The sequence below is a fragment of the Bipolaris victoriae genome (assembly GCF_000527765.1).
Source record: "Bipolaris victoriae FI3 unplaced genomic scaffold scaffold_64, whole genome shotgun sequence".
Lineage (NCBI taxonomy): Eukaryota > Fungi > Ascomycota > Dothideomycetes > Pleosporales > Pleosporaceae > Bipolaris > Bipolaris victoriae.
The window spans coordinates 25656-52925 of NW_014575328.1; the positions used below are offsets into that span (position 1 = coordinate 25656).

At 49.6% G+C, this 27270-nt stretch overlaps 11 protein-coding genes across 11 annotated transcripts; 6 read left to right on the plus strand and 5 right to left on the minus strand.

The window, feature by feature from the left end:
- Positions 1 to 77: 77 nt before the first annotated feature.
- COCVIDRAFT_104127 (hypothetical protein) lies at positions 78 to 1067 on the minus strand (the record flags this gene model as incomplete). The annotated part of the gene is made up of 1 exon (XM_014699268.1): positions 78 to 1067. The coding sequence occupies one exon, from the start codon at positions 1065 to 1067 to the stop codon at positions 78 to 80; it is 990 nt and encodes a 329-aa protein (XP_014554754.1).
- A 522-nt stretch (positions 1068 to 1589) lies between these two features.
- Positions 1590 to 2657, plus strand: COCVIDRAFT_104181 (hypothetical protein; the record flags this gene model as incomplete). The annotated part of the gene is made up of 2 exons (XM_014699269.1): positions 1590 to 1860; positions 1987 to 2657. The coding sequence occupies 2 exons, from the start codon at positions 1590 to 1592 to the stop codon at positions 2655 to 2657; spliced, it is 942 nt and encodes a 313-aa protein (XP_014554755.1).
- Positions 2658 to 2793: 136 nt separating this feature from the next.
- On the minus strand, positions 2794 to 4621 carry COCVIDRAFT_104164 (hypothetical protein; the record flags this gene model as incomplete). Its single annotated transcript, XM_014699270.1, has 5 exons — positions 2794 to 3420; positions 3469 to 3839; positions 3887 to 4062; positions 4111 to 4404; positions 4455 to 4621. The coding sequence occupies 5 exons, from the start codon at positions 4619 to 4621 to the stop codon at positions 2794 to 2796; spliced, it is 1635 nt and encodes a 544-aa protein (XP_014554756.1).
- Positions 4622 to 5025: 404 nt separating this feature from the next.
- COCVIDRAFT_28192 (hypothetical protein) lies at positions 5026 to 6161 on the plus strand (the record flags this gene model as incomplete). The annotated part of the gene is made up of 5 exons (XM_014699271.1): positions 5026 to 5217; positions 5271 to 5407; positions 5458 to 5789; positions 5844 to 5856; positions 5900 to 6161. 5 exons carry the CDS (start codon positions 5026 to 5028, stop codon positions 6159 to 6161), a joined length of 936 nt encoding a protein of 311 aa, XP_014554757.1.
- An 870-nt stretch (positions 6162 to 7031) lies between these two features.
- Positions 7032 to 8821, plus strand: COCVIDRAFT_104157 (hypothetical protein; the record flags this gene model as incomplete). The annotated part of the gene is made up of 4 exons (XM_014699272.1): positions 7032 to 7142; positions 7205 to 7895; positions 7952 to 8440; positions 8508 to 8821. The coding sequence occupies 4 exons, from the start codon at positions 7032 to 7034 to the stop codon at positions 8819 to 8821; spliced, it is 1605 nt and encodes a 534-aa protein (XP_014554758.1).
- An 815-nt stretch (positions 8822 to 9636) lies between these two features.
- On the plus strand, positions 9637 to 12088 carry COCVIDRAFT_104168 (glycoside hydrolase family 3 protein; the record flags this gene model as incomplete). Its single annotated transcript, XM_014699273.1, has 3 exons — positions 9637 to 9760; positions 9814 to 10440; positions 10494 to 12088. 3 exons carry the CDS (start codon positions 9637 to 9639, stop codon positions 12086 to 12088), a joined length of 2346 nt encoding a protein of 781 aa, XP_014554759.1.
- Positions 12089 to 12361: 273 nt separating this feature from the next.
- Positions 12362 to 12889, minus strand: COCVIDRAFT_39367 (hypothetical protein; the record flags this gene model as incomplete). Its single annotated transcript, XM_014699274.1, has 3 exons — positions 12362 to 12509; positions 12637 to 12755; positions 12830 to 12889. 3 exons carry the CDS (start codon positions 12887 to 12889, stop codon positions 12362 to 12364), a joined length of 327 nt encoding a protein of 108 aa, XP_014554760.1.
- An 837-nt stretch (positions 12890 to 13726) lies between these two features.
- COCVIDRAFT_104132 (hypothetical protein) lies at positions 13727 to 15088 on the minus strand (the record flags this gene model as incomplete). Its single annotated transcript, XM_014699275.1, has 9 exons — positions 13727 to 13882; positions 13946 to 14278; positions 14327 to 14387; positions 14443 to 14605; positions 14657 to 14718; positions 14774 to 14803; positions 14855 to 14867; positions 14918 to 14981; positions 15032 to 15088. The coding sequence occupies 9 exons, from the start codon at positions 15086 to 15088 to the stop codon at positions 13727 to 13729; spliced, it is 939 nt and encodes a 312-aa protein (XP_014554761.1).
- A 615-nt stretch (positions 15089 to 15703) lies between these two features.
- On the plus strand, positions 15704 to 17404 carry COCVIDRAFT_39369 (hypothetical protein; the record flags this gene model as incomplete). The annotated part of the gene is made up of 2 exons (XM_014699276.1): positions 15704 to 16046; positions 16227 to 17404. 2 exons carry the CDS (start codon positions 15704 to 15706, stop codon positions 17402 to 17404), a joined length of 1521 nt encoding a protein of 506 aa, XP_014554762.1.
- A 1122-nt stretch (positions 17405 to 18526) lies between these two features.
- Positions 18527 to 20078, minus strand: COCVIDRAFT_17549 (glycosyltransferase family 34 protein; the record flags this gene model as incomplete). Its single annotated transcript, XM_014699248.1, has 2 exons — positions 18527 to 19851; positions 19907 to 20078. The coding sequence occupies 2 exons, from the start codon at positions 20076 to 20078 to the stop codon at positions 18527 to 18529; spliced, it is 1497 nt and encodes a 498-aa protein (XP_014554734.1).
- Positions 20079 to 21960: 1882 nt separating this feature from the next.
- COCVIDRAFT_104183 (hypothetical protein) lies at positions 21961 to 25284 on the plus strand (the record flags this gene model as incomplete). The annotated part of the gene is made up of 5 exons (XM_014699277.1): positions 21961 to 22092; positions 22217 to 22461; positions 22575 to 22763; positions 22785 to 22879; positions 24278 to 25284. The coding sequence occupies 5 exons, from the start codon at positions 21961 to 21963 to the stop codon at positions 25282 to 25284; spliced, it is 1668 nt and encodes a 555-aa protein (XP_014554763.1).
- Positions 25285 to 27270: the final 1986 nt, after the last annotated feature.

A 27270-nucleotide genomic window follows, 5' to 3' on the forward strand; every position in this document is an offset into this window, starting at 1 on the left:
ATCCAACTCCCAAAAATCAAGCTATATGACATTTGTCCCAATTGACTACTAACTCTCCCCCATCCCCTCTCACAATACTACTCCCCAAACTCCCACGTTCCATCCTCCCTCCTCACCCCCCTATCCTCATGCCCCTCTGGCAACTTCCCCCCAACAAACAAATAGATACTACTCCCATCTCTATCCTTACAACGCTCGTCCTCAGCCGCCTGCCTCCAAACCTCCAACGCCTTCTCCGCCATACTACACCCGGTCCCCACCTGCCTCGCACTCTGGACCCCAAGCCCCAAATCCTTAACCATCATCTGCGTCTTGAATCCAGGTTTATAACCGCTATTACTCGGGACCCAGTACTCCGTCTGCACGTTCGGCACCGGCATCACATGGTCGCACATCCAGGATTGGCCGGTGCTGAATTTGATGACGGAGTAGAGGGCTGAGGGGTCGAGGCCGTGCGAGATTCCCAGGGCGAGGGCTTCGGCGGTGGCGAGCAGGATGGTGCCTGAGAGGTAGTTGTTTGCGATTTTGGCGGTTAGGCCTGCGCCAAGGGTGTGGAGATAGAAGGATTTTGAGGTGGGACCCAGCATGGAGAGGATGGAAGTGAGGCGGGTGGATAGGGAGAGGGTGGAGGTGGAGGAAGAGGGGGGTGGATGGCCGATTAGGAGGGCTAGAGTGCCTGCTTGGGCGGCGGGGACGCCGCCGGATACAGGGGCGTCAATGTACGTTCCTAGGCCTGCGTGGTGGAGTGCTGCGCCGACTTCTTTTGTGGTTTGCACGTCGATGGTGCTGCATTCTAGCATTATTCGTTCTTGATCCTTACGCGCGGCGATGACCCCGGTTTCGGGGTCGAGATATACTTTTTTGACGTCTGAGCCGTCCGGTACGATAGAGATGAGGTATTTGGCTTTTTCGGCGGCTTCTCGTGCTGAGGCGGTGATTTCTATGGGACCGTGGCTAGAGTTTTCGGACTTAAAGCGTGTGCAGGATGAGGCGTTGATGTCGTTGATGTAGAAAGTGGAGGTTGCAGGCATTTTGAGGCGTATATTGGATGCCATTGCGTAACCCATTGCACCCAGACCTGTTGCATAGTTGTCAATAGATGTTCTCCGTATACACGTCCTTGTTTGCTGGTCTTGGTGAGAGTACCGATGAATGCATAGTCTTCTGTCATAATGTCCAAAGTCGTTTGTTCCTTTCTTTTCACCAATAATCTCACTCAGCCTATGATATCGAAGTTTATCAAAATGACGTTTTCTCAAACCATATATTCTTTTCTTCGAACCTTAGTCCGTAGTAGATGTCTACATGCACCCTAGTTCTGTTTAGGCTTTACCCCAGCCTACGCTGCCCCACATGTACCCCTCTCTTTCCCCAACGCTGCATCCCCAACTTACCAGCCTTGGCCAAATACTACTTCGGCTGTTGAGTGTTGCGTCATCCTGTTTGGACAGGGATACGAATTTGTGTAACAACCATGCAGAGTACTACTACAAGGGCAGTAATTACAGAATCCTGCTTTACGTTGTAAACATCCACCAGTTCCCATCTTCTCCAAAGAAACCCAAACCAACTGTTTCATTCACCCAGCCATGCCTCCTTCTTCTCCCCTCAAAATTGCCGTGATTGGCCCTGCAGGTTTTGGTGGCTCGTACCTCTGTGTTGAACTAATAAATCGAGGTCACACTGTAATCGGAATATCGCGCAACCCAGCAAAACTAGGAAAGCACGAGCGCTACATCCCCCGACCCGTGAATATAGATGCAACACCGATCGAAAAGATTGCTGAAACATTCAAAGACGCCGATGCGCTCGTATGTGAATTTGGGCCTCATACAGCAGGAGCAGGGGCATTATTATATAGTACGTTTCTCTCCTTTTTCTCTACATCTCCTTGCACTCATGTACACCTATCTCAAAGCCTTTACGTGAAAAACACCGCACGTACAAAAAAAAAGAACAAAAAACAAACTAACGAACTTCCTCCAGTGCCCTTCCTAGAATCAGTCCGCAAAATCATCCTCGCCCACAAACTGCACCCAACCTCCTACTTTCTCTTCGTCGGCGGCGCCGGCTCCCTCCACGTCCCCGGCACCTTGCTCCCCTGCGTCGACCACCCCGACTTCTTCCTCGCCTACCGCCGCGCAATCTCCACATCCCTCGCTCACATAGCGTACATGGAGGAGCGCCTCGGCATCATGGGCACGGCGCTGCGTCGATACCGCACTGCGCGTCTGGCGTCGCCACCTTCAGAAGAAGATTTGGCCGCGATTGCAGAGTACGAGCGCCACATCCGGAGCAAAGACGATGCGAACGATTTCATCAAAGCGGGGCGTACTTCGTTCATGTTCTTCGATGGGAGGACAGATTTTAGCTGGAGTTTTGTGTCACCGCCTGCGTTGTATCGGCCGGGGAAGCGCACAGGGAAATATGAGATTAGCGTGGATGATATGGTGCTTTTGGGGGAGCGACAGGAGGGCAAGGATATCTTTGAGGGGCGACTGACGGGGATTAGTGTGGGGGATATGGCGATTGCGATTGCGGATGAGGTGGAGCAGAGGAAGTTGGTTGGGACGCATTGGTCGGCTTGGGGGGATATCAGTGAGGATGTGCCTGCACCAGCATATGCGTCGTTGGAGGCGGTTGGGGGAGGGAATTAAGAGGAATTACTGGACCAGGAAGTCTTTCTCCTGATTCTATGTTGGATGTTTTTGATGTTTATGATTATCTAAACATTGTGGTCTATTCTAGTTTGATCCACTTCATGTTTAACCTAACATCAGGCTTCCTGTATAGCTACTTATTTTGAAAATAGTCAGAAAAAACCTTTAGTACTGCGTCGAACCCAATCTTCTCTGCAATCTTCAATACGTGTTCGTCTCGCCCAATCTTTGTGGGGGCACCATCTGGCACCCACCTACTTGTCACGCCGTCGGCACTCGGCCCATATACCTTCGCGCTCAGCTTGTCCTGCTGCACCGGCGGCCACGGGTTCTCACCATTGATGAATTTGATAAAGTCTGCTCCGTATTCCTTGGCTACCTTAAGTTGCGCATCATCCAAATGTTCGTTGAAATTTTGAAACAGATACGTTACGTCGAGAATATGGCCGGCTTCGCCTTTGAACCGACCTTCCCAAGGTATACCCTCGTTGAAGTGATAAAGGAAGAGTTTCGATTCGGGGGTATTTGGCCAACCCTGAGCAAATGCACGTGAGGCAGCGTAAAAGCAAATTTCAGACGCGAAGCGTACGAAGGCGAGGATTGCTTCGTCGTCTGAAGTGGAGGCAGTGATGTTGTAAGCTGCAAGTAATTCTGTAGCTACTTCTGGTTGGGCAGACAATGTTCTATTGCAAGAGTTGATGAATGCTTGGGCAATGCCAGGCTTACGGGCATCTAGCGTGGTGAATGCGAAGATATTGCCCTAGATAACGTTAGCTTTTGCTCCTTTACAACTTGCACAAGAGCTTACATCGAGCTTCGAGTCTCCTAGCATTAAGACTTTGCACCATTTTCGGCCAGGCAGCAGGAAATTAGGCTTGTCTTCTTGAGATGAAACAGTTGAGAAATCAGGGAAGCCAGGTACTGTATTATTGTCGATGGAAGGCATCATAGGCGCTGATGGTGGTGCCTTTTGCCAAAGATCGTCGACTGGCAAGGCCAAGAGAGCCTTAATGCGATCTTCTGGAGACAGTTCTGCGAGCCCAAATGCTTCAATGACATTTTGGTAGGCGGACTCAGCCACGGATTCTGGGATGGGTAGAACGAGGAGCGGTGTTCCCCCAGTACTAAGACCTTGCTTCATCAATGGCTCTTTGGAGCCCAGTAAGTATATCACAGATGCTGTAAGAGTCAGTCATGCTTTCAAGGTCACCGTTTGTTGAACGTACCGCCTCCAGCACTTTCTCCGCACGCTGTGATCTGGTCGGGATCGCCACCAAAGCCACCTATGAATTTACTAACCCACTGCAGTGCAGTACGCTGGTCATGAAGGCCGTTGTTTGCTTTGTATCCAGCTTTTCGTAATTCGGCTGATGTCAGAAATCCCGTTACACCCAATCGGTAACTGATTGGCTTAGCATGGAGTCATTATACTACTATCAGCCAGACCTACTTGATAGTGACGCCGATTATAGGCTTCTTCATGTCAACGGACATTTTCACGATAGGAGCCGGGTCATATTGCGGATACCAGCCGCTTCCAACTGCAAATCCACCTCCATGGATGAAAACGTAGACTGGTAGCTTTGCATTTGGGTCAATGGAACCACTTTTGTCTGTAGGTACAGTAATGTTAAGATTCAGACCTTCACGATCTGACTGTGCTGGAACCTCTGGTAACGGCAGGGACTGTTGGATAAAGCTAAATTCTGCATGAATGGAGCCAGCTGGCGATACTGGAGGAGGCCTGGATTGATTTAGCAGCTGCTGGGTGGTGGAAAGGTATGTTGTACGTACCCAAACTTGGTGGCATCTGTGTTTCCAGGACCATAACTATCCGCCAACTCAGGCGGAGCAAATCGGTCTTTTATCGAAGCGTACTTGAGACCTAAGAACTGTGCGACTCCATCTCTTTGGTTTCCCTTGATTTCCCCAAGCGCTGGATGCTTGAGAGTTGCTGACATGTTGATTATCGCAACGAGACAAGACGCGGTCGCTAGGAGTGTAATGCAGCTGTAATTCCTGCTATCGTTCAACAAAAATGCCTTGATATCAGCTCGTATCACAGTTGGGGGAGGCGACAATCTCGGTACATGTTCGGATGAAGGCGGAAAGAAGTCCGGGTGGAAGCCGACTACCTACCCCGCTTCACCAACCACCCGACTAGTGGGGCAAAGCACGACATCCACACACGGCAAGTAGATGGGCAAGGATATGTACCACTTATGTGTCTCGAACATGTACTTAGAATGGCCCTTATAGGCTGTGAAATGGAGCGGCTCAGTGCATCCGCGCTGTTAAATGTGAATAGTGAGAACAACGAGTCATCTAGTCTGTTGTACCACGCCAATCAAGATTTACGTGCATCATGATACGAGACAAATCTAATTTGCCCTCTACAGACGCTTTCGTTAGTCTCTCGCTACTTGATGGCGGTAGTTTCGTTGCTGATTTGAGCCGCATGCATGCTGGCGGGAGCGGGACTTTTCGCATGTACAATTGGGCATTTTATATTGCGCACAAGGAAAGACATGTACTTTGGGACTTGGGCTTAGATGAGGTCAGTGTGCTGGGAAAACTGGAATTTGCGGGCCTTTACTAACTTTGTCACAGGACCGGAGCTGCTATACACCTTGGGTCAACAAGCACATGCTGCAGTACATTAACCATGTTGGCCCAAAGCGTACCATTGTACAACAGTTGTTCGAGCGAGGCGTTGCAGCCACAGACATTGATACCATTCTTTTCAGGTACGTCTTCATCGAAACATCTAAACATGTATCGACTAACAAACGAGCAGTCACGCTCACTGGGACCACTGCCGACCAATTTCCGACGTTTTTTCAAATGCCAAAGCGTGTTTTGGTCCAGGCACAAAATTAGCATGCCAGCCGGGTCATTGGAAAAATCCCGACCTGCAGTGGGATGGGCGCTTCTTTGACCCGGATCACGCCACCGAGACCTGGGAAGAGCTACAGGGCGATTGGAAACAATTTGGACCGTTCGAAAAGGCTCTAGATTATTTCGGAGACGGTAGCTTTTGGATCTTGGATGCACCAGGACACATGCCAGGCAATCTTGCTGCCGCCGCCAGATTGCAAAATGGCGAATGGGTCGTTCTTGGGAGCGATTGTAAGTTGTTCATAAGTACAGCTGCTAGCGTTGACTAACCAAGTTTGAGTTCAGGCTGTCATTCGAGGTTTGTTACACCCAGATGCGCGGGAAATTTGCTAACAAACTAGGGAATTGCTCGATGGCGTGCAAGATATTGCACAGTTTCAAGGTCCCGACTTGGAGCCCATGTCTCTCCACACAGACATTGCATCTGCTAGAGATACTATGGCCAAGCTGCGGACATTAGAAACTGACTACGGGGCTCACATAGCGCTCGCACACGACGCTTCGTGGTTGAAGAAGGGCACAGATAGGGTGCTGATGTCGCTGCTGGATGAGAGGATGAAGCTGGCGGCTAAAGAAAAGATAGCTCATGATGCAATACCTTAGTTAAGATTTCAAATATTAACCTACACTTACTAGAGCTATAGGTACCTATGAAGTAAACAGGGAGTTATTCAGCTATACTCTTACTTAGAGGGGCCGCTGTTTTCCAGTTTCATCGGTTGCATGAGAGGCAGTTTTGCTTCTCTGAAGGTGTCCGGCCATTTCAGCGCTACGAAAGTCCGCCCAGCCAATTAGCACCATGTTACTAGTATCCACGCTCATGGAGAACCGAGATAGCCGATTACAAACTAATTCTAACATTTGAAGCCTTGCCAAGTGAACTTCCTTCATATCTATTTATTCAATTGTTATAGATAAGCAGTGCGTAATGTTGGCGTTGTTGAGGAGTCACACTGCTGAATTGTTACACTGTTGAGGAGTCACACTGCTGCGTTCTCCGCTCATGCCGGTTCCCCAAGAAATAGGCTGACCATGTCTACTCAACTAGTAAAGGTCATTTCCCCCGCCAAGAGTAGACACTAACTGATTATGTATAATGTTACATTAATAAGCCAGCAAAAAGCAAAGATTGCGCTTCTTTCACTCCATTCTCTCCAGTCTCTTTGTATCTCTCTTTTTACTTTCATTCCATAGTATTAGTAAAAACATAGGAATACGATGACGAGAGAGAAGAGGAAGGAGAGGGCGAGAAGAGAGAAGGCAGCCAGAGTTAAAATTACAGCACTAACCATATTTGGCACTGAATTACGACTCTAACGGATCTAAGTATAGATAGCGCTACGCCGAATAGTGGGCCCTGCTGATCAGGATGCTGAATCATTGTTGAGGGAGTGCTCAATGACGTTTGCTCACTCGACGGCGTTACTTCTACTCCCCTATTACTCAACTGGCCACGCCTAATCATCTTTCGCAATGGCTCTCGACGACCTCTCATGGGCGAGAATAGCCTTTACGAGCGCCATCGCGGCGCTCGTATATGGTGTAATGCGACTGATTCAGGTCCGCCACTCCTATAAAGACCTCGTTAGTCAAACATCATTGTCGCGCATGTGATGCGTATGTGTGTTAACTAACATCACATATAGCCTAAGCCTCCTCACAGCTTCCTCTTCGGTCACCTGAAGCTGTTCGGCGAGATGTTTGGTATGCTACCGAATGACACGCACTATCAAGTTGTCGTCACAACCATTGCAAAGAAGTACAATATGCCGGGTATCTTCTATCTCGACTTGTGGCCGGTCTCATGGAGCCATTTGGTCGTCATAGATCCTGACGTCGCCATGGAATTCACCGTTACCCGGAGCCATCCCAAGCATGAAGCCGTCAGAAGGACGACTGACCCTCTTATTGGAAAAGGTAACATTGCCAGCGCGGAGGGACCGCACTGGAAGCATCTACACAAGATGATGAGTCCGGCATTCTCCATTACGAACATCACTGAGATGAGGCCGATTGTCGCCACCGAAGTCATGAAGTATCGATCCATTCTGCAAGAAAAAGCAAAATCGGGAAAGGTTTTCCGGCTTGAAGATTTGGCTCATCATCTGACATTTGATATTATCTCGAGAGCAGCGACTGGACGGTCATTTGACACTCAGACAAAGGGAAGTCTTGCTTTGCAGCATTTCGAAGCCATGGTTCGGGCTTCCATGAAATCAAGAGAATCTTTCAACTACATCGGCAACTTCTTTGCCAATAGAGTGCGAGATCGCGAAAGGCGCAAACTGGACGCGCTAGTGGCGGAACTCATCAAAGAAAGATTCGATTTTGTAAAAAGTAGGTGGCTCATCTTGCAGACTAAAGCCTCATTACTAATACCAGCATCATCTCAGATAGCGACCTTGACCTGTCCCAGAAACGAGGGCTTTGTATCATGGACCTTATGCTGAGAGATTATTTTCAAAGTACTGGAGAGAACAAAAGAACCGAGCTCGACTCTGAGTTCTTAACAAATGCGATTACTCAGGTCAAGACGTTACTTATCGCTGGTAGCGGCACAACATCAGATACGGTCTGCTTTGGACACATGCTACTGAGTGTGCATCCAGAAGTAGTTCAAAAGATGCGCGAAGAGCATGACCATGTCTTCGCTCCCGGCATCGATGCGACATACGACCTTCTCAAGGCTAATCCATACAAAATGAACGATCTTGTTTATACGATTGCTGTCATTAAAGAGATTCTCAGGTTCTATCCGATAGGTAACACTGCTCGTGAAGGAATGGACACTCTCACCTATCAAGGTCAGCAATGGCCATCTAAGGGGAAAATGGTTTGTCCTGTTCAGCTAGCCATGCATATGGACCCGAAGCATTTCGAAGGTTAGTAGCATATGTACCGTATTGCTTGGGAGACATGACGGCGGTGCTAATATGAGCTTGTTGGTAGATCCCCTCAAATTCGATCCTGAGCGGTTCATACGCCAAGACTATACACGGATTGCATGGCGCCCGTTCGAACGTGGGCCTCGTGCTTGTATCGGCAAGACACTCGCGATGGATGAACTAACACTTGTCTTCTTGTTAACTGCGAGGGATTTTGACTTTGCGTGCGCAGATCTCAAGCCGAACAAGACCCCCAGGACAGAATGGAACAGTCTTGATTTGACCTTTGGAGACAGAGCATATCAGGAATTTGTTTTCGAAGCCTCACCGCGCGACGGCATGCCAATGATCGTCAAAAACTCCGACTGGCCGTCGTGATTGGGGCTTGTTACTACTACGTCGAAACAGGAAAGGCTACCGGGCGATCCGTATACATAATTAGCGTATGCTTACATACAGGGGTCTTAAGGCTTACATTTTCAATGGCATGTCTGTCCATAAATCTAAAGATGCCAATGAGATGACGGATGTGGATCGGATCTTGTTTGTCCACCAAACGGCCGAAACGCGGCAGACTACCGGACAAGGTCATAGCTGGTGATTGAATGCCATGATCCCAAACTGAGATTAGCATATGCTCCTTTCATCTCCGCCCCCTCCCGCCTCCCCGCAGATTGTCTACTGTTGAATAATGACAATGATTTCGCTGGCTTCTTGTTCCCGCAAACAACCCGATAATTTGGTTGTCCATGTAAGTATGTAAGCATCAACGCCACTTGTGTAATCTCAACTTTCCGCTCCTCGGACGAAAGAGCACCATTCAGGCAGAATACACAGCAAATGGAATAACAAGAAACCTCATCTAGCGTGAACCCCTCACTCGGCAGTGCAGGTAGCGTGGGGCTCCGCACGCGGGTCGGCTCAAGGCTTGGCTACCGCATCCCTCCAGAATAAGCATTCCAGAGTTGCTTCGGTCGTCATACTGGCCCGACGCCGCACAAAAGTGGAACTGCACCTAGCACAGGACCACCCAGTCGACATGGGCATGACGTGTAGACATTGTGGTATGATGTCGCTACTTACCGTGTCCTGCTGAAGGGTCAGCACTACGGCTATTTACACTTGTATAAGATACAAGCTAGTAGGCATCTGGATTGAATACCATCTGAATCTTTGTTCAGACCGTCGACATCATGTTTATCTCGCCCCGTCCCTTGTCATTGTTACTTTTTACAACTGGAGTGCTCGCCCAGGGTAACTTCCCGGATTGCAAGAATGGACCACTGAAAAATGTGACCATTTGCGACCCTTCAGCATGTGCGTCGCCTTCATAAAATATTACTAGTCTTTTTCCTACTGACAGATATCAGCTACGCTCGCTCGTGCAAAATCTCTTGTAGCACTGTACACGCTCGAGGAAAAGATCAATGCTACTTCTAACACTGCGCCTGGCGTTGCCCGTCTCGGTATCCCACCTTACCAATGGTGGAACGAAGGACTTCACGGCATTGCTGGTCCATTTACTAGCTTCGCCAAGCAAGGTGACTACAGCTACTCGACCTCATTCCCCCAGCCTATCTTGATGGGTGCTGCCTTCGATGACGACCTGATTACCGAGGTTGCAAAGGTTATTTCTACCGAGGCGCGGGCTTTTAACAATGCCAACAGAACGGGTCTCGACTTCTGGACGCCCAACATCAACCCCTTCCGTGACCCTCGATGGGGTCGTGGACAGGAGACTCCCGGAGAAGATTCGTACCACCTTAGTTCTTACGTTAAGGCTTTGATCCACGGACTCCAAGGTAACGAAACGGATCCATACAGGCGTGTGGTTGCTACCTGCAAGCACTATGCTGGTTACGATATCGAAAACTGGAACGGCAACCTCCGCTACCAGAATGATGTTCAGATTTCACAGCAAGACCTTGTGGAGTACTACCTAGCTCCATTCGAGGCTTGTGTCCAGGCCAATGTTGGTGCCTTTATGTGTTCTTACAGTAAGTTGTGGAAACTAGTAATCCAAATGAGCTTGTGACTAATGCTACCCCAGACGCCGTCAACGGTGCGCCACCATGTGCCGACCCCTACCTGCTGCAGACAGTTCTCCGCGAGCACTGGGGCTGGTCCAGTGATGAGCACTGGGTCACATCTGACTGTGACTCTATCCAGAACGTGTACTTGCCCCACCAATGGTCTTCGTCTCGTGAGGGCGCTGCTGCCGACTCTCTGAATGCGGGTACTGATCTTGATTGCGGTACTTATATGAAGTCTCATTTACCTGGAGCTGTCAAGCAGGGTCTCACAAACGAGACTGCCCTTGATAAAGCCCTCGTTCGCCAATATTCTTCTCTCATCAAACTTGGTTACTTTGATGCACCTGAGAAGCAGCCCTATCGCCAGCTCGGCTTTGATGCGGTAGCGACTAGCGCTTCCCAGGCACTCGCACTCAAAGCTGCTGAGGAGGGCATTGTTCTGCTGAAGAATGACGGCGTTCTCCCAATCAACTTCGGCTCGAAGAACATTGGTATCTACGGTGACTGGGCCAACGCCACTTCGCAAATGCAGGGCAACTACTACGGAGTCGCCAAATTCTTGACTAGTCCATACATGGCCCTTCAAAAGCTTGGTGTTAACGTCAAATATGCAGGCGGCCTTCCAGGTGGTGCTGGAGATCCTACTACAGCCAACTGGCCTTCCCTCTCCGGCGTCATCACCACCAGTGACGTCCACATTTGGGTCGGCGGAATGGACAATGGCATTGAATCCGAAGATCGTGACCGCTCTTTCTTGACCTTGACAGGTAGCCAGCTTGATGTCATTGGCCAGCTCGCCGACACTGGAAAGCCTGTTATCGTAGTCATCATGGGAGGTGGTCAGATCGATACCTCCCCACTCATCAGGAACCCCAAGATCTCTGCTGTCCTGTGGGCTGGATACCCCGGTCAAGATGGTGGCACTGCCATCGTCAACATCCTCACTGGAAAAGCTGCTCCTGCAGGACGTCTCCCACAAACACAGTATCCATCTAAATACGTCTCCGAGGTACCAATGACAGACATGACCATGCGCCCAAGCGACAAGAACCCTGGCCGTACCTACAAGTGGTACACCGGCAAGCCCATCTTCGAGTTCGGCTACGGTCTGCACTACACCAACTTCTCCGCTAGCATCAGCAACCAGCCCAAGCAGACCTACGCCATCTCCGATCTTGTCAAAGGCTGCAACGGCACCGGCGGCTTCCTCGAGCGCTGCCCCTTCACCGGCATCACCGTCAATGTCCACAACACAGGAAAGACAGCATCCGACTACGTCACTCTCGGCTTCCTCGCCGGCTCCTTCGGCCCCAAGCCCTACCCCAAGAAATCTCTCGTCGCCTACGACCGCCTCTTCAACATCGCAGCTGGCTCTTCTTCCACCGCTTCGCTCAACCTCACGCTTGCGTCTCTTGCGCGTGTGGATGAGTCCGGCAACAAGGTCTTGTATCCTGGAAACTACGAGTTGCAGATTGATACTGCGCCGCTTGCCAGCGTCAAGTTTTCTCTTACGGGCAGTGAAACGACGCTGAGTAAGTGGCCGCAGCCGCCGTCTAACCGGACGGGCCAGGGTGTGGAGTTCTTCGGGGATTATTGGTATGGCGGGAATTAAGGCCAGGGCCAAGAGTAGGGGATGTGCCAAGTTGTCGAATGACGCTTCGGAGGTTTATTGTTATCGTGCTTTTTTTTTCTTGATCAGGCACTTTTACCAACATCCTTCTTTTCTCCGTAGATATTTTACCAATTGACCACATCGAGTAGAATATTCACTTCTTTTCATCTTTTTGAATCTCAAAATCAATGATGTTCATTCAAAATATTGTGCCATCGCTTGCTTCAATAACACTTGATTAAACATCTCCGGCATGATGTTGTTTTTTGCAATTTACAACTTGCTAGCGTACCCTCCAACACTCTTCACAAAAATAATCTTCATTGGACTCTCGACCAAATCTTCTTCTTTGAACGCCTTGCCTACTCGAACACCGATGTCGCTTTTTACGTGAAAGTCGAGTGCGGCTTGGTTCTCGTATCTGTTGTTGGCGCAGACATCGTTAGCTTGAACGTGTGAAGCGTGTGCACTTTGGAGAGTAGCGGTGAAATGCCGAAATGAAAGAGCAAGAATTGAGATGGTGAGGCAATGGAAATAGGATGACATACTTCTCCAGCATGACAAACCTCGGTTTGTCGCCTTTGATTTCGCGGTGGAGATGGTAGCGCAGAATGCCAGGTTCAGTTTCCTTTACGATTTGCGCGGCTTCGGTGAGGATTTCCTGGACCTATTCATTGCAATATCATGTTAATAATGTCAAGATTCGGTAACGGCTAAGCTTTCCGAGTAGGCGGAACGCACTCTGTCTGCTTTTCCGGCTTTGGGTTGCACGAAGGCGATGATTTCGATTGGGCGAGACATGGCTTGCGGTTCAGATAGAGTTTTATTAAGGGTAAAGGTGCCGATGCGAAATGTGATGTAAACCGGGGGAAAGAGATGTGGCGGGGAAGAAGGAAGGTGTGGAATGCGGCTAGGATTGATTAAATGCAAGATGCCATCTTGCTGGGGTTAACGACGGTGGTATACGCGGTGAAATGGCATTTTTGCTCCACTCTGGACTAACTACATGCATGGCTATGTGGATCCGAAAGATACCGAGGTATATTGCGGCGTAAGCTATGGGCGATGTCTAATCTTTTCGCCTCGTCAGATTATAGGTGTAGGAATATGTAGCTAGTTGTTTAGACATGTCGATTACCGTGGTCGTGCGAGATAAAAGGCCGCGCTTGAGGCGGTGTCGCGATAACAAAGTCAAACTGACTAAACGCAGCGACCTGGCGCTACAAGAGACTAGTACTCGACGCGGGGTCATCCTGGCATGAATACGCAGGAGATTCTGTCTATGTCCCGCGATTTCTCGGTCTATGCTCAAAGTGGACTCGGGAAACATGACGACTTTGGTTTACGTGCGGCAACGGTACGACACGGTCCGCTAGTCCTCGTACCCTTGACCTTGCAAAAGAAGGTCTAGAATATGGAGGTTTGGTCCACAAATTTCAACCTAGTGCGATGTTCAAATGCTATGCCTAAATACTCACATTCCAACCAAGAGTTCCGTATTTTAGTCCCAGCCGTGCATTAATGCCATGATGCATGGTGTCACTTTCTCCACTAGTAACGTAACATTTGCACATTCCGTATGTAATATTGTATTTTACGAGATAAGATCTTCTTGCGGGAGAGTCAGGTTCGTCCGGTTCATACGCTGCAAGCATCTCCGTGTCCGTGTATATGGTCAAATGCCCTCAAGAGACCATATAAATGGGCAATGCCTGCGCATACAACCAAGCAATGCATAATCTGGTGGCTTGCGCCCCACACGTCAAATCGATAAGGATACCACTTCTCAGGAATCTATTCTTCATCAGCTTCATACTCTCACGGCAGAACTAAATTATTTCGGATTCAGTTGCTCACCCTCATAGCGTACAGGGCCCCACCAGTAAGGTTGAATGTCGTCATCAATGCCATCCAGTCCAGACTCATTCTCCACATCTGCGTTTCCCAACCAAATATCGTGATTCCATGAACGATGGGAATAATGAACGATAGCCCAAGGCCCGCATACACGGCTGCACGATATGGGCGATATTTTGGATGACGGAAAGCAGGGTGAAGAGTTGCGTACACGCAACCGGCCGCTAAGACTGATGCAAGGGTGTAATAGGTCTTTTGTAGATGTAGTGTGCAGTAGAAGCCGTAATAAACGCAAGGAATTGTGGAGCCCCACATCAAGATAACAATACCTAGCTGTTCAAATGAGCTGTCGGTTGCCAATGATAGATCAGATGTTCTTACGTAATCGAGTTGGTTTCCAAATATGTAGACACTCTGGCTGTGGTTGTTGAAGATGTGGAAGCTGTGTTGCACGTGAATACCCAGGTATTACAAGACAGGCATTCGAGAATACCTACATGGCCGACAATACAAAACATATAGCAACACCAAAGAAGAATGTTGAGAAGACAACGAAATCTGCTGTAGTTGCCGTGGCGTATCTTGGTTGCAAAGACCAGTAAATGGGCATGGGTAGAGTAAAGAAGATGATAGACCCTATTATATGCGAGAATATATTGACTAGACGATGTTTTAGTTATGTTCTTCTCGGCCGGTCGAGCACAGCCCTACCTGTTTCGTTATGAATACCAAGAATACTTCCCAAAGATCGTTGGTAAGACCGGGATACTTCCCTGAATTCCCTTTCAGTTACTGAAGAATATGCCAATATGATACTTGAACACGTACCTATAACTAGACAAAATATACTCATTGTCCCTTGTCTTGGTAAGGTCATGATTAAGATAGATGATATATCAAAGTACGTACTGGTACCAGTCGGCTATGAAGACTGTTAGCTATTCGTAACAATATTTCAAGTGGTTGTCGTACGTATCTCATCCCATGTCAATAGTGATGTACGCTCTTTGCTCTTCATTCGATCACGTGGGTCAGCCTGGCGGGTGTCAGTCTCAAAGTTGATGCTCGTGGTGATCTTTTACCTACTGCGTTTTCTGCAACCACTGTCACTGTTGAGGCGGACTTTCGAGAACGAATATCCATCTTACGTTTCGATAGAGTTCTGGTTTGAAGAGATCAAGTCGGTTGGGAAAGTGGAAGCGTATGCGCCCCAGTGCAAGAACGGGAAGGTCAGTGCACAGATCAACTTCAAGCGCCCAACACCCACATGGTGCTGAATCCTCCCACTCCTTCATGCTCAGGTTCATGCCGACCGTCCAATCAACAAGCCGAGGTTAACTCTTGACGTGCATGGCTTTCAGCCGACCTTGAGCATGCAGCCAAGGCCGAGCGTACCTTACAGAGAGTGGGTGAATCTACGCACAGGATTGGATCAGATGCCGAAGTGCATTGCACTGCATGCTTCATGGTCCTGTGGCGTAGTAATACTTGCAGTGTTTATTTTTGACCAAAATCGTTACCAACTATCATCATCTGCTACACTGTCGCGGGACGTGTGCTTCAGTACGCGAAATCCTTCATGGGCCTTATATCTGATACACGGCTTCGATCCTACGTCTATTTTGCCGCCCAGTTACACTAGCACAACCTACAGCGGCACACTGCAGATGGATGATGGCTTGATGATAGTTCAAGCGGGACTACCCGTCAACTTAGGTCCACTTTCATCTACACCTTTTACACTAATCTATCCAGACTATGTCCTTAGCATCGTGCAGCTCTGTCCTCTTCCTTGTCCAAAAAGTCACTGCCATCAGCGGGAACAAAGTCAACGTCACAGATACTGTAGGCTTTGTTCAAGAAGATAATGAGCGAGATACGATTTCTCTGCTTATCAGCTGTTTTGCCACGCTTGGGCTGTGTGTTTACTCAGCCGTTCACCTAAACATACCACGCAAAGGCGAAAGCAACTATCGAGTGCTACTGAGGGAATTGCAATGGTGTGTCTTCGGCCTATTTGCACCTGAGTTGATACTATACACCGCCTGGAGACAGCTGGCTTCTGCAAGACAGCTATGTGTTGAGATAGCAAATGTAACAAGTCAGCAGCAGGACACCAATGAGACTTGTGACAAGGTTAGCTCATTGATCATTAGATACCAGCATTGCTAACCAGTACCAGAATACAATAGTGACTGAAACTCATCTGGGGCGCCCAAAACCCCATGGACTATCACACATGGATTTTACGCTAGTATGGGTGGTTTCGCCATCGAGCTAGACAGTACCGACCGACATTCAACGTTGTTCAACGATCTGACGCGCCTCACCTTAACGGCGAAAGGTGTCGCACTACTCACCAAGTGCGGAAATGTTGTAGAGATATCACTCGACGAGATCAAAGACAAGAAGAAAGCAGACGGTCTTGCAAAACTCCTTGTGTGCATCCAAGCAGGATGGATGATCGTCCAAGTTATCAGTCGCACTGCCATCGGACTGCCAACCACCTTGCTCGAAGTACACGTCGTCGCCCATGTTGTTTGTGCGCTCGTCATGTACATCTTATGGTGGCACAAACCTCGTCAAGTAACCTCCCCAACCATCTTAAAGGGAGACTGGATGCCTTTGATCGCCTACATGTACATGGCAAGCCGAATGAGTGGGAAGCAACCACAAAGCAAGCTCGCTTTCTTCAGATCAGCCACTCCCGAACTGGCAAAGCTGGCTTGCGTTGAAAACGAAAATGTATCAACCGGTACGTGTGGCGACAGGCGAAGTTTGAATACAACCCGCCTCTCTACTGCTAGTAGATTGCGGCCACGGCTCGATATCCGGATTGCGAACCAAGAAGCCCAAGCAGCATCATGCAACTCTCCGATAGAAGCTACGTCTGAGCTGCAAAGGCTTGCAGAAGAAGCTATTCAGCTATATCCAGTTCTTCAAGACCATTTTCACCCAGTATCCGAGAGCGAATGCGCAAAGCCTACATACAAAGTGTCTAAAGTAACAGAACTGGTACAACCATACGCCATCGACTGGCCCAACGATGGTTTACTCCGACGCACCCAATCCCTCGTCATGGGAATGGTACTTTGGGGTGCGTCGATGGCATACGGCGGCATACACGTAGCGGCGTGGAATTATTTCTTCCCCACTCCACTGGAGCAACTGTTTTGGCGCATGAGCTCGGTATGGGTAACATTCTGTGCCGCTTTTTGGCTGGTGACCAATCTCTTAGCCCATGTTTTCCCTCTCATAGACAGGATCTGGAACGCCTACAACCAGCGGACATTGAGCATTCTTAGTACGGTGTTCATTACGACTCTCTGTGTTTTGTGTGGTGTGAGTTATATTGTCAGCAGGGCATATATAGTGATAGAGGCTTTTGTGAGTATAATGGAAGTGCCACGAGGCGTGTATAAGACACCGACGTGGTCACAGGTCTTTCCTCATTTGTAACAAGACAACCTTGGCTTAATCTTCTATTTTCTCAATCATCAAGTATACAAATGTGTTACCTATTGATTGTGGGATCGATGCAAGTCATTATACAGCCATGAAAGCAATCATAGTGCACGTTACAGGAAAATCCAATATCGAATTACCTTTAATTTTCGATAGCTCTTACGGGGATCTCAAAACCAAGATCGTATTGGGTAAAGTCATGGGAGAAATTCATCTTGATAGTCAAACGGGTATGGTGAAAGTATGTTACGAGGTTTTCTATGAACTGTAGATATTGATCAGGTATTCGACAGCGAGCTCACATGTGCATTTGCTTTCGCTCACGCAGTGCTAAGTGGGCTCTTATATCGACTTCTGAGAGAGTCTTTCATCGAAGAAATGCAATTCCATGTATTAGATTGAGTAAATTCTGCCACACGGCAGTTTTTTTTTTCGATCTCGAGCATTCAAATACGCGCCTTCGAGTACCAGCCTACGCGTGCCAGGGGAGGCGTATGATTTCAAGACGACATTGGATACCTGGCGAGAAACCATTCGTCTCAATGAAACTGTCTCATTGATGAATCTCCAAAGTTCGGATCTGGGTAAGCTGAGTAGCTCTGAACATGCGATTTAGCTTTGAAAATTAAAAAACCAATCACTACATGTGACATAAACAAGACTTGCGCTTCAAACGATACTTTGCGCACGCCTCATACCCGTTTCGCATAACCGTATCACAGGAGCAAGGAATAACAACAAAGGAAAACGACCAAAAAAGGACGGGGCGATGGTCCAGAACGAACGTGGACAAACCCGCCATCCCACCTTGCAGAAGCGTGGCGCCAACGACCCAGCGACCAGTATACTAAAAAGCATCCTAAAACAACGGAGCGAAGCCACAAATCAGCCCTACCAAGTATCTCGTTGATTACCAGAATAAAACTGAAGTCTAATTGGATATCGTAAAGTAAAAGCGTAAGAAAAAAGGGGGGAAACGCCTGATACCCAAGGCAGGATTTCCCTTCGTGGTCCGGTACATCGTCTCAACTCGTGGGGAAAAAAAGAAAGAAAAAAAGGGGCATACGAGCTGCCAAACATGAGAAAGAACAAGAAAAGTAGAAAGTAACGCGACACCTAGGAAAGCTCGACGTCATCGTCTGCGCTCCCATCAGCAACCTCCTCATACGGCCTGCGGAAACCCCCCGGATCCGCCGACTCATCAATCTCCAGCCGTTCCCCCTGCCGCACCTCCGTAACATCCTCCACAACCTTCAATTCAAGCGCCTTCTTCGCCTCCTCCAACTCCTCCATCTCCTTAACCCTCATCATCTCCTTCTTCTTCCGCTCTTCCTCCTCCTTCGCCTCCTTCACCTTATCCCTCGGATCCCCCGTCTTCTGCCACAATTTCAGTGCGCCGCTCCTAAACGCATCCCAATACCTCTTAACCTCTGCCGTGACATCTACCTTCGCAGTGCCCTCCCTCCACACATCCATGGTTTCAATGACATCCTCCCACTCGAGCATGCGCGCGCTTCTGCCATCGTCGCCCGCAAAGTGCACGACAAAGTGTCCCTTGCGGGCTTGAAACCATTTTAGACTTGCAGGCTGCGCGCCCGCTGCGAAATCGACAATGCTGTTGTTGGGCGCTGGGTACGCATTGAACCAGTACCAGGGGACCCAGGCTGCTTTTTCAGACCACCCGGGCTCGCTGAGGAGCCGCGACATGGCTGTTTGTTCTGCAGAGGGTAGACGGTCGTTGGGACGGTAGTATCGGTATCCGAGGATTGTGCTGAAGAGTTTGGCGGACCACTCGTTTACTTTGAAGAGGAACAAGCCGGCGTTTAGGTCGCCGGCGTCGCGATTGACGATAAGATTGACGTTTGCGTATTCGGGGGTGTCTGGGGGGAGGAAGCTCGAGAGGGGACGGCACGGGTCCATGATTATGGCGTCACGGTCGATCCAGAGGATCCATTCTAAGCGGGTGTGGTTGGGCTTGAGCAGCTCGTTTTGGACGAGGTGGAGGAGGAAGGCGATTTTGTTCCAGGCGCCGTCGGCGAGGTCTTCGCAGAGGATGTGGGCGGAGGTGTCGTGAACGGCGGCGTGGAGCATGTGGGATTGGACTGCGCGTTGGTAGGCTTCTACTTTTTTGCCAGTTGTGATAGAGGCGAGGGCGACTCGGCGGGTCTCTTTGGTTTCAAAGGGGGCATGCTTTGCGCATGATTCTTTGCGTATGACTGCTTGTCCCTTCCAGTGCTTGTCGAAATCTGGCATGCATTGTGTGTGGCCGTAGGAGATGTGCGTTTTGCTGAGGTCGAGCGATGGAGTAGGGGTACTGGAAGCAGATGAAGCGGATGTACTGGAGACTAAAGGAGCGGATGTAGCGGATAGTGAAAGAGTAAGTGTGCTCGATGGTGAAGGAGTGAACACATTGGATGCTGCCAGAGTGGCACTAATTGATGCTGATAGATTGTCAGTTGTAATTCTGTAGTTATAATTGCTCTCAAGTCTTCATACCCTGGGCGTCTTGTGGTTGTGCCTTTTGCACATCTTGGAACCATGTCGATTTGGAAATGTCGCTCTGCTGCAATGCAACTGGTTCTGGCTCTAACCAGTAAATTTGATAGAAAATGCAGAGGGACAGTATTCCCAATAGGATCTTTGGGACGAGCGACGCCGCTCGATGCATGGTGCAAGGACTGCGATGTGAATCTGGCAAGGAGGCGGATCGGTCAAAAGTGAACACTGCTTATCAGAAATGAGAACTGAAGGTTCAGGGAGCCATAGATTTTACGATAGTTTCCACATCAGCTGGTGGCGATACGGACGTATTTCACAAAGCCACAGTCGCGCCATAGCGTAAGCCATGCGCCCCTAGTCTGGCTTCCGGTGTAATCTCCTAGTCGTACCGGGTTCCTGGATCTACTATATGCCATGATAAGGTGACATCCACTGCTGCATACATGTCTCAAAACATGTACACTTGGTACAATAAATGAGCCAAGTTCAAGAACCCGATGCTTTTTATTTCGCTGATAGGCTCAGGCTCTGCACGGAACGCCCGGACTCTTTTGGCGGGGTCGTTTTTGACGTACGCACCAACATCCGTCGTAACATGCATACGTATACGAAGCATGGATCAATCCAAAAGGGGCAAACTATGTTTCCTGAAAATTTAGGTCGTCGTATCGAGAAGTATTTTAGTCGTAGTGGCGTCTAGCGGGTGCCCTGCGCCAGCTGAATAATCCGATACGGAGTTTGATTTTGCGGTATGCTTACTGTTCTTATTGAAAGCTACTACTAGGTCCTTGGAAAGCACGGGTGAGAAGGGTATGTGTCCAAATTGTTTCTTTGTCAGGGATTTGCACTGAGATTTCCAGCGTAGTAGATCAAGCATCAAGTTCAACGTTGGATGCTTATTGGCGCGTTTGGCGTTTCTGACTAGTAAAAAGCTTAATGAAAGTTTGTTTTTCGGGGGGGTTTCTGGAACCAAAACCGAGCGAGACGAGTGGAGCGACTAGCAACCTAGGACCTTGCCTTCTTCATCATGACATACGCAAGCTCATAAGCGGATCGGGGCGCTAATAGACTGGATTGATCCTTGAACAGGCGTCAATGTTTGATCGTACGTTTGAAGATATGGTGTACCTGAATTCTTCTGCTTCGCAGTGGACTATCCTATGCGAATGATAAAAAGTAAAATAAAAGTAAGTATACGTCGGACGCTGAATGGTGGTGCGATGCGACATGGGACCGGGCTGTGAGTTCGGGGCATTGAAATGACATAAGCTGACCCGTAAGCTGTGCGGAAGTCGAGGCATGATCCACACCGCTAACATGATGTGCTCAGATTGGATTTGAAGGACTTGCGGGAAACATTCTGATCATACCAGCCAGATAAGTAAGCTTGCGATATGCGGCTGATGGTGATGCTTCGCAACACACCAAATCTTGGCGCGTGATGTTGCCGAACGAGCGCACCACAACTGCAGGCTGATTTTTTTTGGGTATCAGTATCTAGCACAGAGATAACAGTCGGTCAGAGGCCGGAGGTGTAACTCAAATCTGCAACACCGTATAGGGGTGGGGGATCTAAAATTATCTCGGCATAGTCCGTCGTATTTGTCCCGTAACGCTGCGGTACATTCGCATACAATGTGATGATGCACAAATTGCAAAAATAACGATAGACATATGGAAGATGGCTTACGAGAGTAATGGTACCTTACAGGCCAGTTTCGGGGGATTTTCACTGTACCTTGCTTACGCGGTGCCTTCACGGTAATAAGCGCTTGGAGCTGTGTGTTGCGCGTCTGATGCTGGCACTGATTGAAACATGCGTTATGGTAGTTTTGAGGAGATGCTGGGCGACTCTCTTATCTGTGATTCCTGGCCCGAAGAATTCATACTGCGTTTGCGTCAAAGAAACGGTTCAAGGAACTATGGATCAACTCTGGCAGTGCACGATGTGCCAAGCCGCTAGTATTGCTGACTAAAACGGCTTCTCGCAGCTCAGCATCATCGCGAATACAACGGCCGACGACCTTCAAACGCCGCCTTACACTCACACGATGCAGTCACTCCGCCGGACAGCAGTGGCTGCTGCCCGCACGAGCCGAACTCCGCTATCGCGCCAATCGCGCCGCTACGCACACGATGAAGCTCATGGCCATGCAAGCCCGGCCGTTGACGAGCCCATGGGCGTATGTCCCCTCCCTCCCCATTGCCCCGGCCCAGCTCAACTATGTATTCAAAATACTACAATACCATTCTGGACGACCACCAAGAGATGAAGAGGAGATATGCTGACGCAATTGGCATTTGTAGTGGGGTTTCTATGGCACGATTGGCGTTATCCCCGCAGGCTTGGCCCTATACAGCCTCTCGCGCACCGACGGCGATGACAGCAAGCCATACTTTACCCGTTTGATTGCCGATGCTACGACCGGACTGCACGACAAGTGGACTGCACAGAACGATTTGCACGTGAGGATGATTGAGCAGGCGGGCGAGGACCGTGTGCTGTTTCTGAACACGAAGCCCCAGGAGCACGTTGAGATGAAGTTCCCAGAGTACGTCTTGTCCTGGCACATTGGAGAATATGCGATGTTAGGGACGAATGGAGTTGGACATAAAAATACAGGATTCATGATTGTAAAGAGAGGTAAATGCTAACAATTGGCAGGATCATGAACGTGGGATCTCCGTACAATGTGCCTGCTGGAAGCCAGGTCCAAATGGACAAGGTGATTGAAAAGTACAAGAAACTGGCCTATGAAGAGAATGAGCGGAAGCTGGAGAAGCTGAGGAACAACGACATTTCTTCGGAGAAGCCATTCGAGGGCAAGATGCGGGTGAAGAAGGCTCCCGATATGTTTTAGACTCTGTCATGTAGGTCTGGAGTTTGTTTCATAGGCAGTGTACATAGTCGGGGGAAATTGATATCCGCCTTTAACTTGTTACGCGCTTCCCCAGGTGATTGGGTCGAAGGTACTGAATAGCATGTGAAGGTGTGGCCAAGTCACTGTAATGAGACAATGAGACAACACACAAGGCAGGGTGGTGAGAGACTAGTCCTCGTCATCTGTCGTCGGATGCATGTCTGCGCAATGGCATTGTGTCTGAGACGCAAAGGAACAGATGTTAGACTGGCCAGACAGCTTGTGAGTCTAACATCTTTCGTCACTAGTTTGAACAGCGCGATGGAACACCAGGCACATGTTTAGATCGGTCCTGTTGCCGCATGTGGTCTTGTGTGTAAGCAAGACATTGGCTGGGCTTCATTAGCGGTGAAGCTGAGCCACGTGGGTGGCTTAATGTGGAGTATGTTGGAAGAGGAGCATGAGGCGCATGAGTTTGATCGGTCTTGTTTGAGGGACAAAGGGAGTTGTGATATGGCCGTCTGCAAGGGATAGATGGCGGTTGGATATATATGTTTAGCATTCCTAAGAAGAGACATGGCATGTGTATCCTAGGTACAAGCAAGCGTAAACTCTATAACTCCAGCATGGCAAAACGCTGCTGCAGAGGTTGATATGGCGCGTTTCATAGGGGTGGACACGCACACGTCACTTGGAGTAAGGCTGTTGCTGGGGAGCCGGCCCCATAGCGGCCCGTACCTGGCCAGAGGGTCCTCGGTGATTGGCGCACCCTGCATGCCCATGATGATTCTGCGATGAAGATGGAGGCAAATAGGCCAGGAGGAAGGACAGCAGGCAGCTGAAGATGGCTAGTCCAGGCCTTGTACAAAGATAGATGAGTCTTGTCTGGCCCACGGTCTGGTTGACAAAAGAATCGCACTCAGCCATTGCCCACCTCGCCCTTCAGACCGACCGGAACAAGTGAATCAGAGACAACGCGTTGTACCCAGAGATAGACACAAGTACGAGACAGAGAAAGCCATGGGAAAGGTACGAGACAATGCCAGGAGCCACAGGGTATATGCTTTTTTGTCTTCTTGTCGCCAACAATCTCCCATGAGATTGCCGTCTATGCGGTGCATTGATGCAGGCGCCCTATGAGCGGGCAGAGAGGCGCTGGGGCGAGGAAAGGGTGTTTCTCAACAAACATGGCCCGACTGATTACAAAATAGATGGCACGGCCGATGGAAATTCGCACTCGAAGCGTAGTATGGATCATGTTTCGCCGCAAAAAGGGAGTCTTGGTGACTGCGGTTCCAGGTAAGGCTTAGCGCCAGAAGTGGGGCCCCTGTCGTTCGTTGTGGTGCCCTGTGCCCTGTGCCCTACATGGCGTATCTCGGGGAACGAGCGTCAACACCACCATCACCTCTCTCATTGCCGCCTCAACACCGCAATTGCCTGCCTCCGCCTCGCCTCTATCCGACGGGACGCTCACTGTCCCACGTTTATGCTGACTTGTGCCACAAAGATTCTGTTCCCTATCTGCCCGAACTCAATTTCAGCCGCGTTCTCCAGAGAAATGACATAAACGGTGCAGCTTGGCCTGACGACGCTCTTCGCACTGCGAACGCAACCCCCCTACGCTCAAAGTCCCCGGCTGTCATGCCATCGTATACGTCACATCGCAACGTCTCAGGTCCCTTCGCCGTAGACAAGGCCCCAATGGCTACCGACGAGAACAACTCCTGGGCCCGCCCAAATCACCACAGCACGCCAAACTCAAAAACTTCACAGTACATTGACAAGATCACCCAAGAAAACGACCGCCTGCGCCGAGAACTGCTTGCCGAGAAGCTGGCCAGAGAAGATGAGGCCAAGCGCGTGTCCGCCGCCCAAACCAGAGCTGAAGACTCGCGTGCCGAGTACCAGCACCTCCAAGTCCTCGCTGACACAAATGCGCGCGCCATAGAGCGGAAGGACCGGAAGCTGGAAGAGCTCAGGGCCACGCTCGACACCGAGATCCGCCGGCGCAAGATGGCAGAGCAGAGAGCCGAGGAAGCCCTCAAGATGCTGGGTGACACTAGGTCAGAGACGCAGCGACAGCTGGCACAGGCGTATGAAATGAAGGGTCTAGCCGACACCAACCTCGAAACGGCTCGCGACGGCTTCAAGCGCATCACCGACGGCTACGAGAACAAGGTCCGCCTCATCAACCAGGAGCTGAACGAGCTGCGACGCAAGCGACTAGAGGACGCCGATAAGATCAAGCGCCAGGCTATCATAAGCGATCAGCTACAGCACGAGTCATCCCGCTCCAACCGAACCGAGGCCAAGCTCACCAACCTTATGGAATTGTACAAGAAGGAGCACCGCAAGGAAATGGACGCCCTTATCGCTGAAGCAGAGAGGCTGCGACGCGCGTTGCCAGAAAAGGAGCGCGAGGCTCAGAAGCTGGTAGACGCCATGGTCGAGACGCGCGACAAGATGCGGTGGGTCATGACACAGCACGAGCGCCAGACAGCCAGTCAGTCTTAGTGCTGTCCCTGTTACCGCTCACCATTTGTGGTGAACTGGTCCAATGCCACTGCATACACCAGCGTGCGCTTCACTACACTCTACGACGATCATGACCAAGTTTGATTCCCGGGCTCAAAAGGCATCTGTAGCATATCTGGATACTATGGCGTTTAAGGCATTACATCAGCACACACACACACACATACACACTTGTGTAGGCCACTCTCACCCTCTCATCCTGGTGAGAGTTGGAGTGCTGTGCAGTGCAGCACAGTGCATGTGCACCAGTTTTTGTTTCTTTTTTTTCGTGGGTTAGTCCAAGGGCACAAGGGAGGGGGTATGTAGAAAGCAGATGAATGGGAGATGGGCGAACTATCTGGCATCAATCCATCTGTTCAACAACCCAGTTTCTGACAACTCTCTTTGCTTGCCTTGGATATTGTGTGCGAGTAGATAGGGTTAATGTTTAAATATACCTGAGTGGATCTTCATTCCCGTCGGTTTAGCTCACCTAAGCGCTGGGATAGCGATGTTAATGCAGTGAGGGGTCCAAGGGTGCTCCTTCCTTTACTTGAATGCCAAGTGCATCAGCATAGGTATCTGACTTGTATCATAGTACAGAAACCGTGTTCCCTCTATCACTCTTATTAGAAGACAACCAGATCACGCAAAGATAGCACTGCATCCGCGTATCGCAATAAACCCATCAAGCAGCAGCACCAATACGGCCCACAGTTGCTTGTCCCTCCGACGACTACCATCGCCACCTTATAGTTACACTCAACGGCCCAGTGCTGCCGACTAGACACCCAGGGGAACGGCTAGCAGCAGGGTCACACTACACACACATACAAACACCCGTAGCACAATACTAGTACCAGCGATCCGATCAATTTTTCTGTACTGCAACAGTCCCTGTCTTTTGGTGCACATACCACGTTGCACAACTAGTAAGCTCTCCTAAGCTTTACTACCCATGAACCCGAGGAGATGTGTGGGCCAGGGTAGCGCCGTTTGTGCCAAAAAGCAGAAAACGAGCAATAGTATCCGCGAGCCGCTTCTTCCCCTCCTTTGTTAATCACTGCTATGCTTGCATCCATTGCATCAGCAATACTGGACAGCACGGAGACGAAAAGGCAGCGCGTTTGGAACCACTACTCGTGCACAAAACACAGGTCCCTGATATGATATGGCGAATCGACGTGCCTCACCCGCGCAAACGACGTGCAATTTCGCCTTCACTGTTACTATTCAGTACATCACTGATTCTAACAACCTTGGTACCGAATACCAGCGTAATTGGCAAATGAGATGTCACCCCGCTTTTCCCATTTCTCCACCGATGAAATTAAGATACACGGGTACAATGATACATGAGGCCACTGACCGAACGAAACAGAGTTTGGAATCTAGAGAGAGGAACGGCCCAGACGGTACGTGCATTGATATCCGCATGATCTAATATATGCTTGTGCAACCATTGCATTCTTTCCCTGTTTGAAAGAAAAGACCAGAGTGCGCGGTACAATTGTATCGCACCAACCTTGACGACATACTAGTGAACAAGGACAAAGCTGATACCTTTACTATTTCCGCTTGAACCGTTAATCCTTCGTGACACCCGCGTATACCAGTGTCTCCATCGGTGTGCCACAGCATGGAACCTCAATTCGAACGCATCTAGCGGCTTTTCAAGGGGAAATCAGCAGGGATCACAACACTCACATATCCGCCTCGCATTACCAGCAGAACTTGTGTACCACAAATCCGCACCCATCCATCCGTCAGCACTTTATCCCGTCAATCAAGGCAAGCCAGGCTCCACCACCTCATCCCCGCACATGCGCACCTGCGATACCCGAACAAACGAGAAACTCAGAAAACTCCACATCTCATCCCAATCCCAAGCCGGGAAGCTGCGTATCCATGTCGGCTTAAAAAAACGCCACAATACACACTGTACATGTATCCTTCTATTCCTAGATAGCCCGTTATACAGAGTCT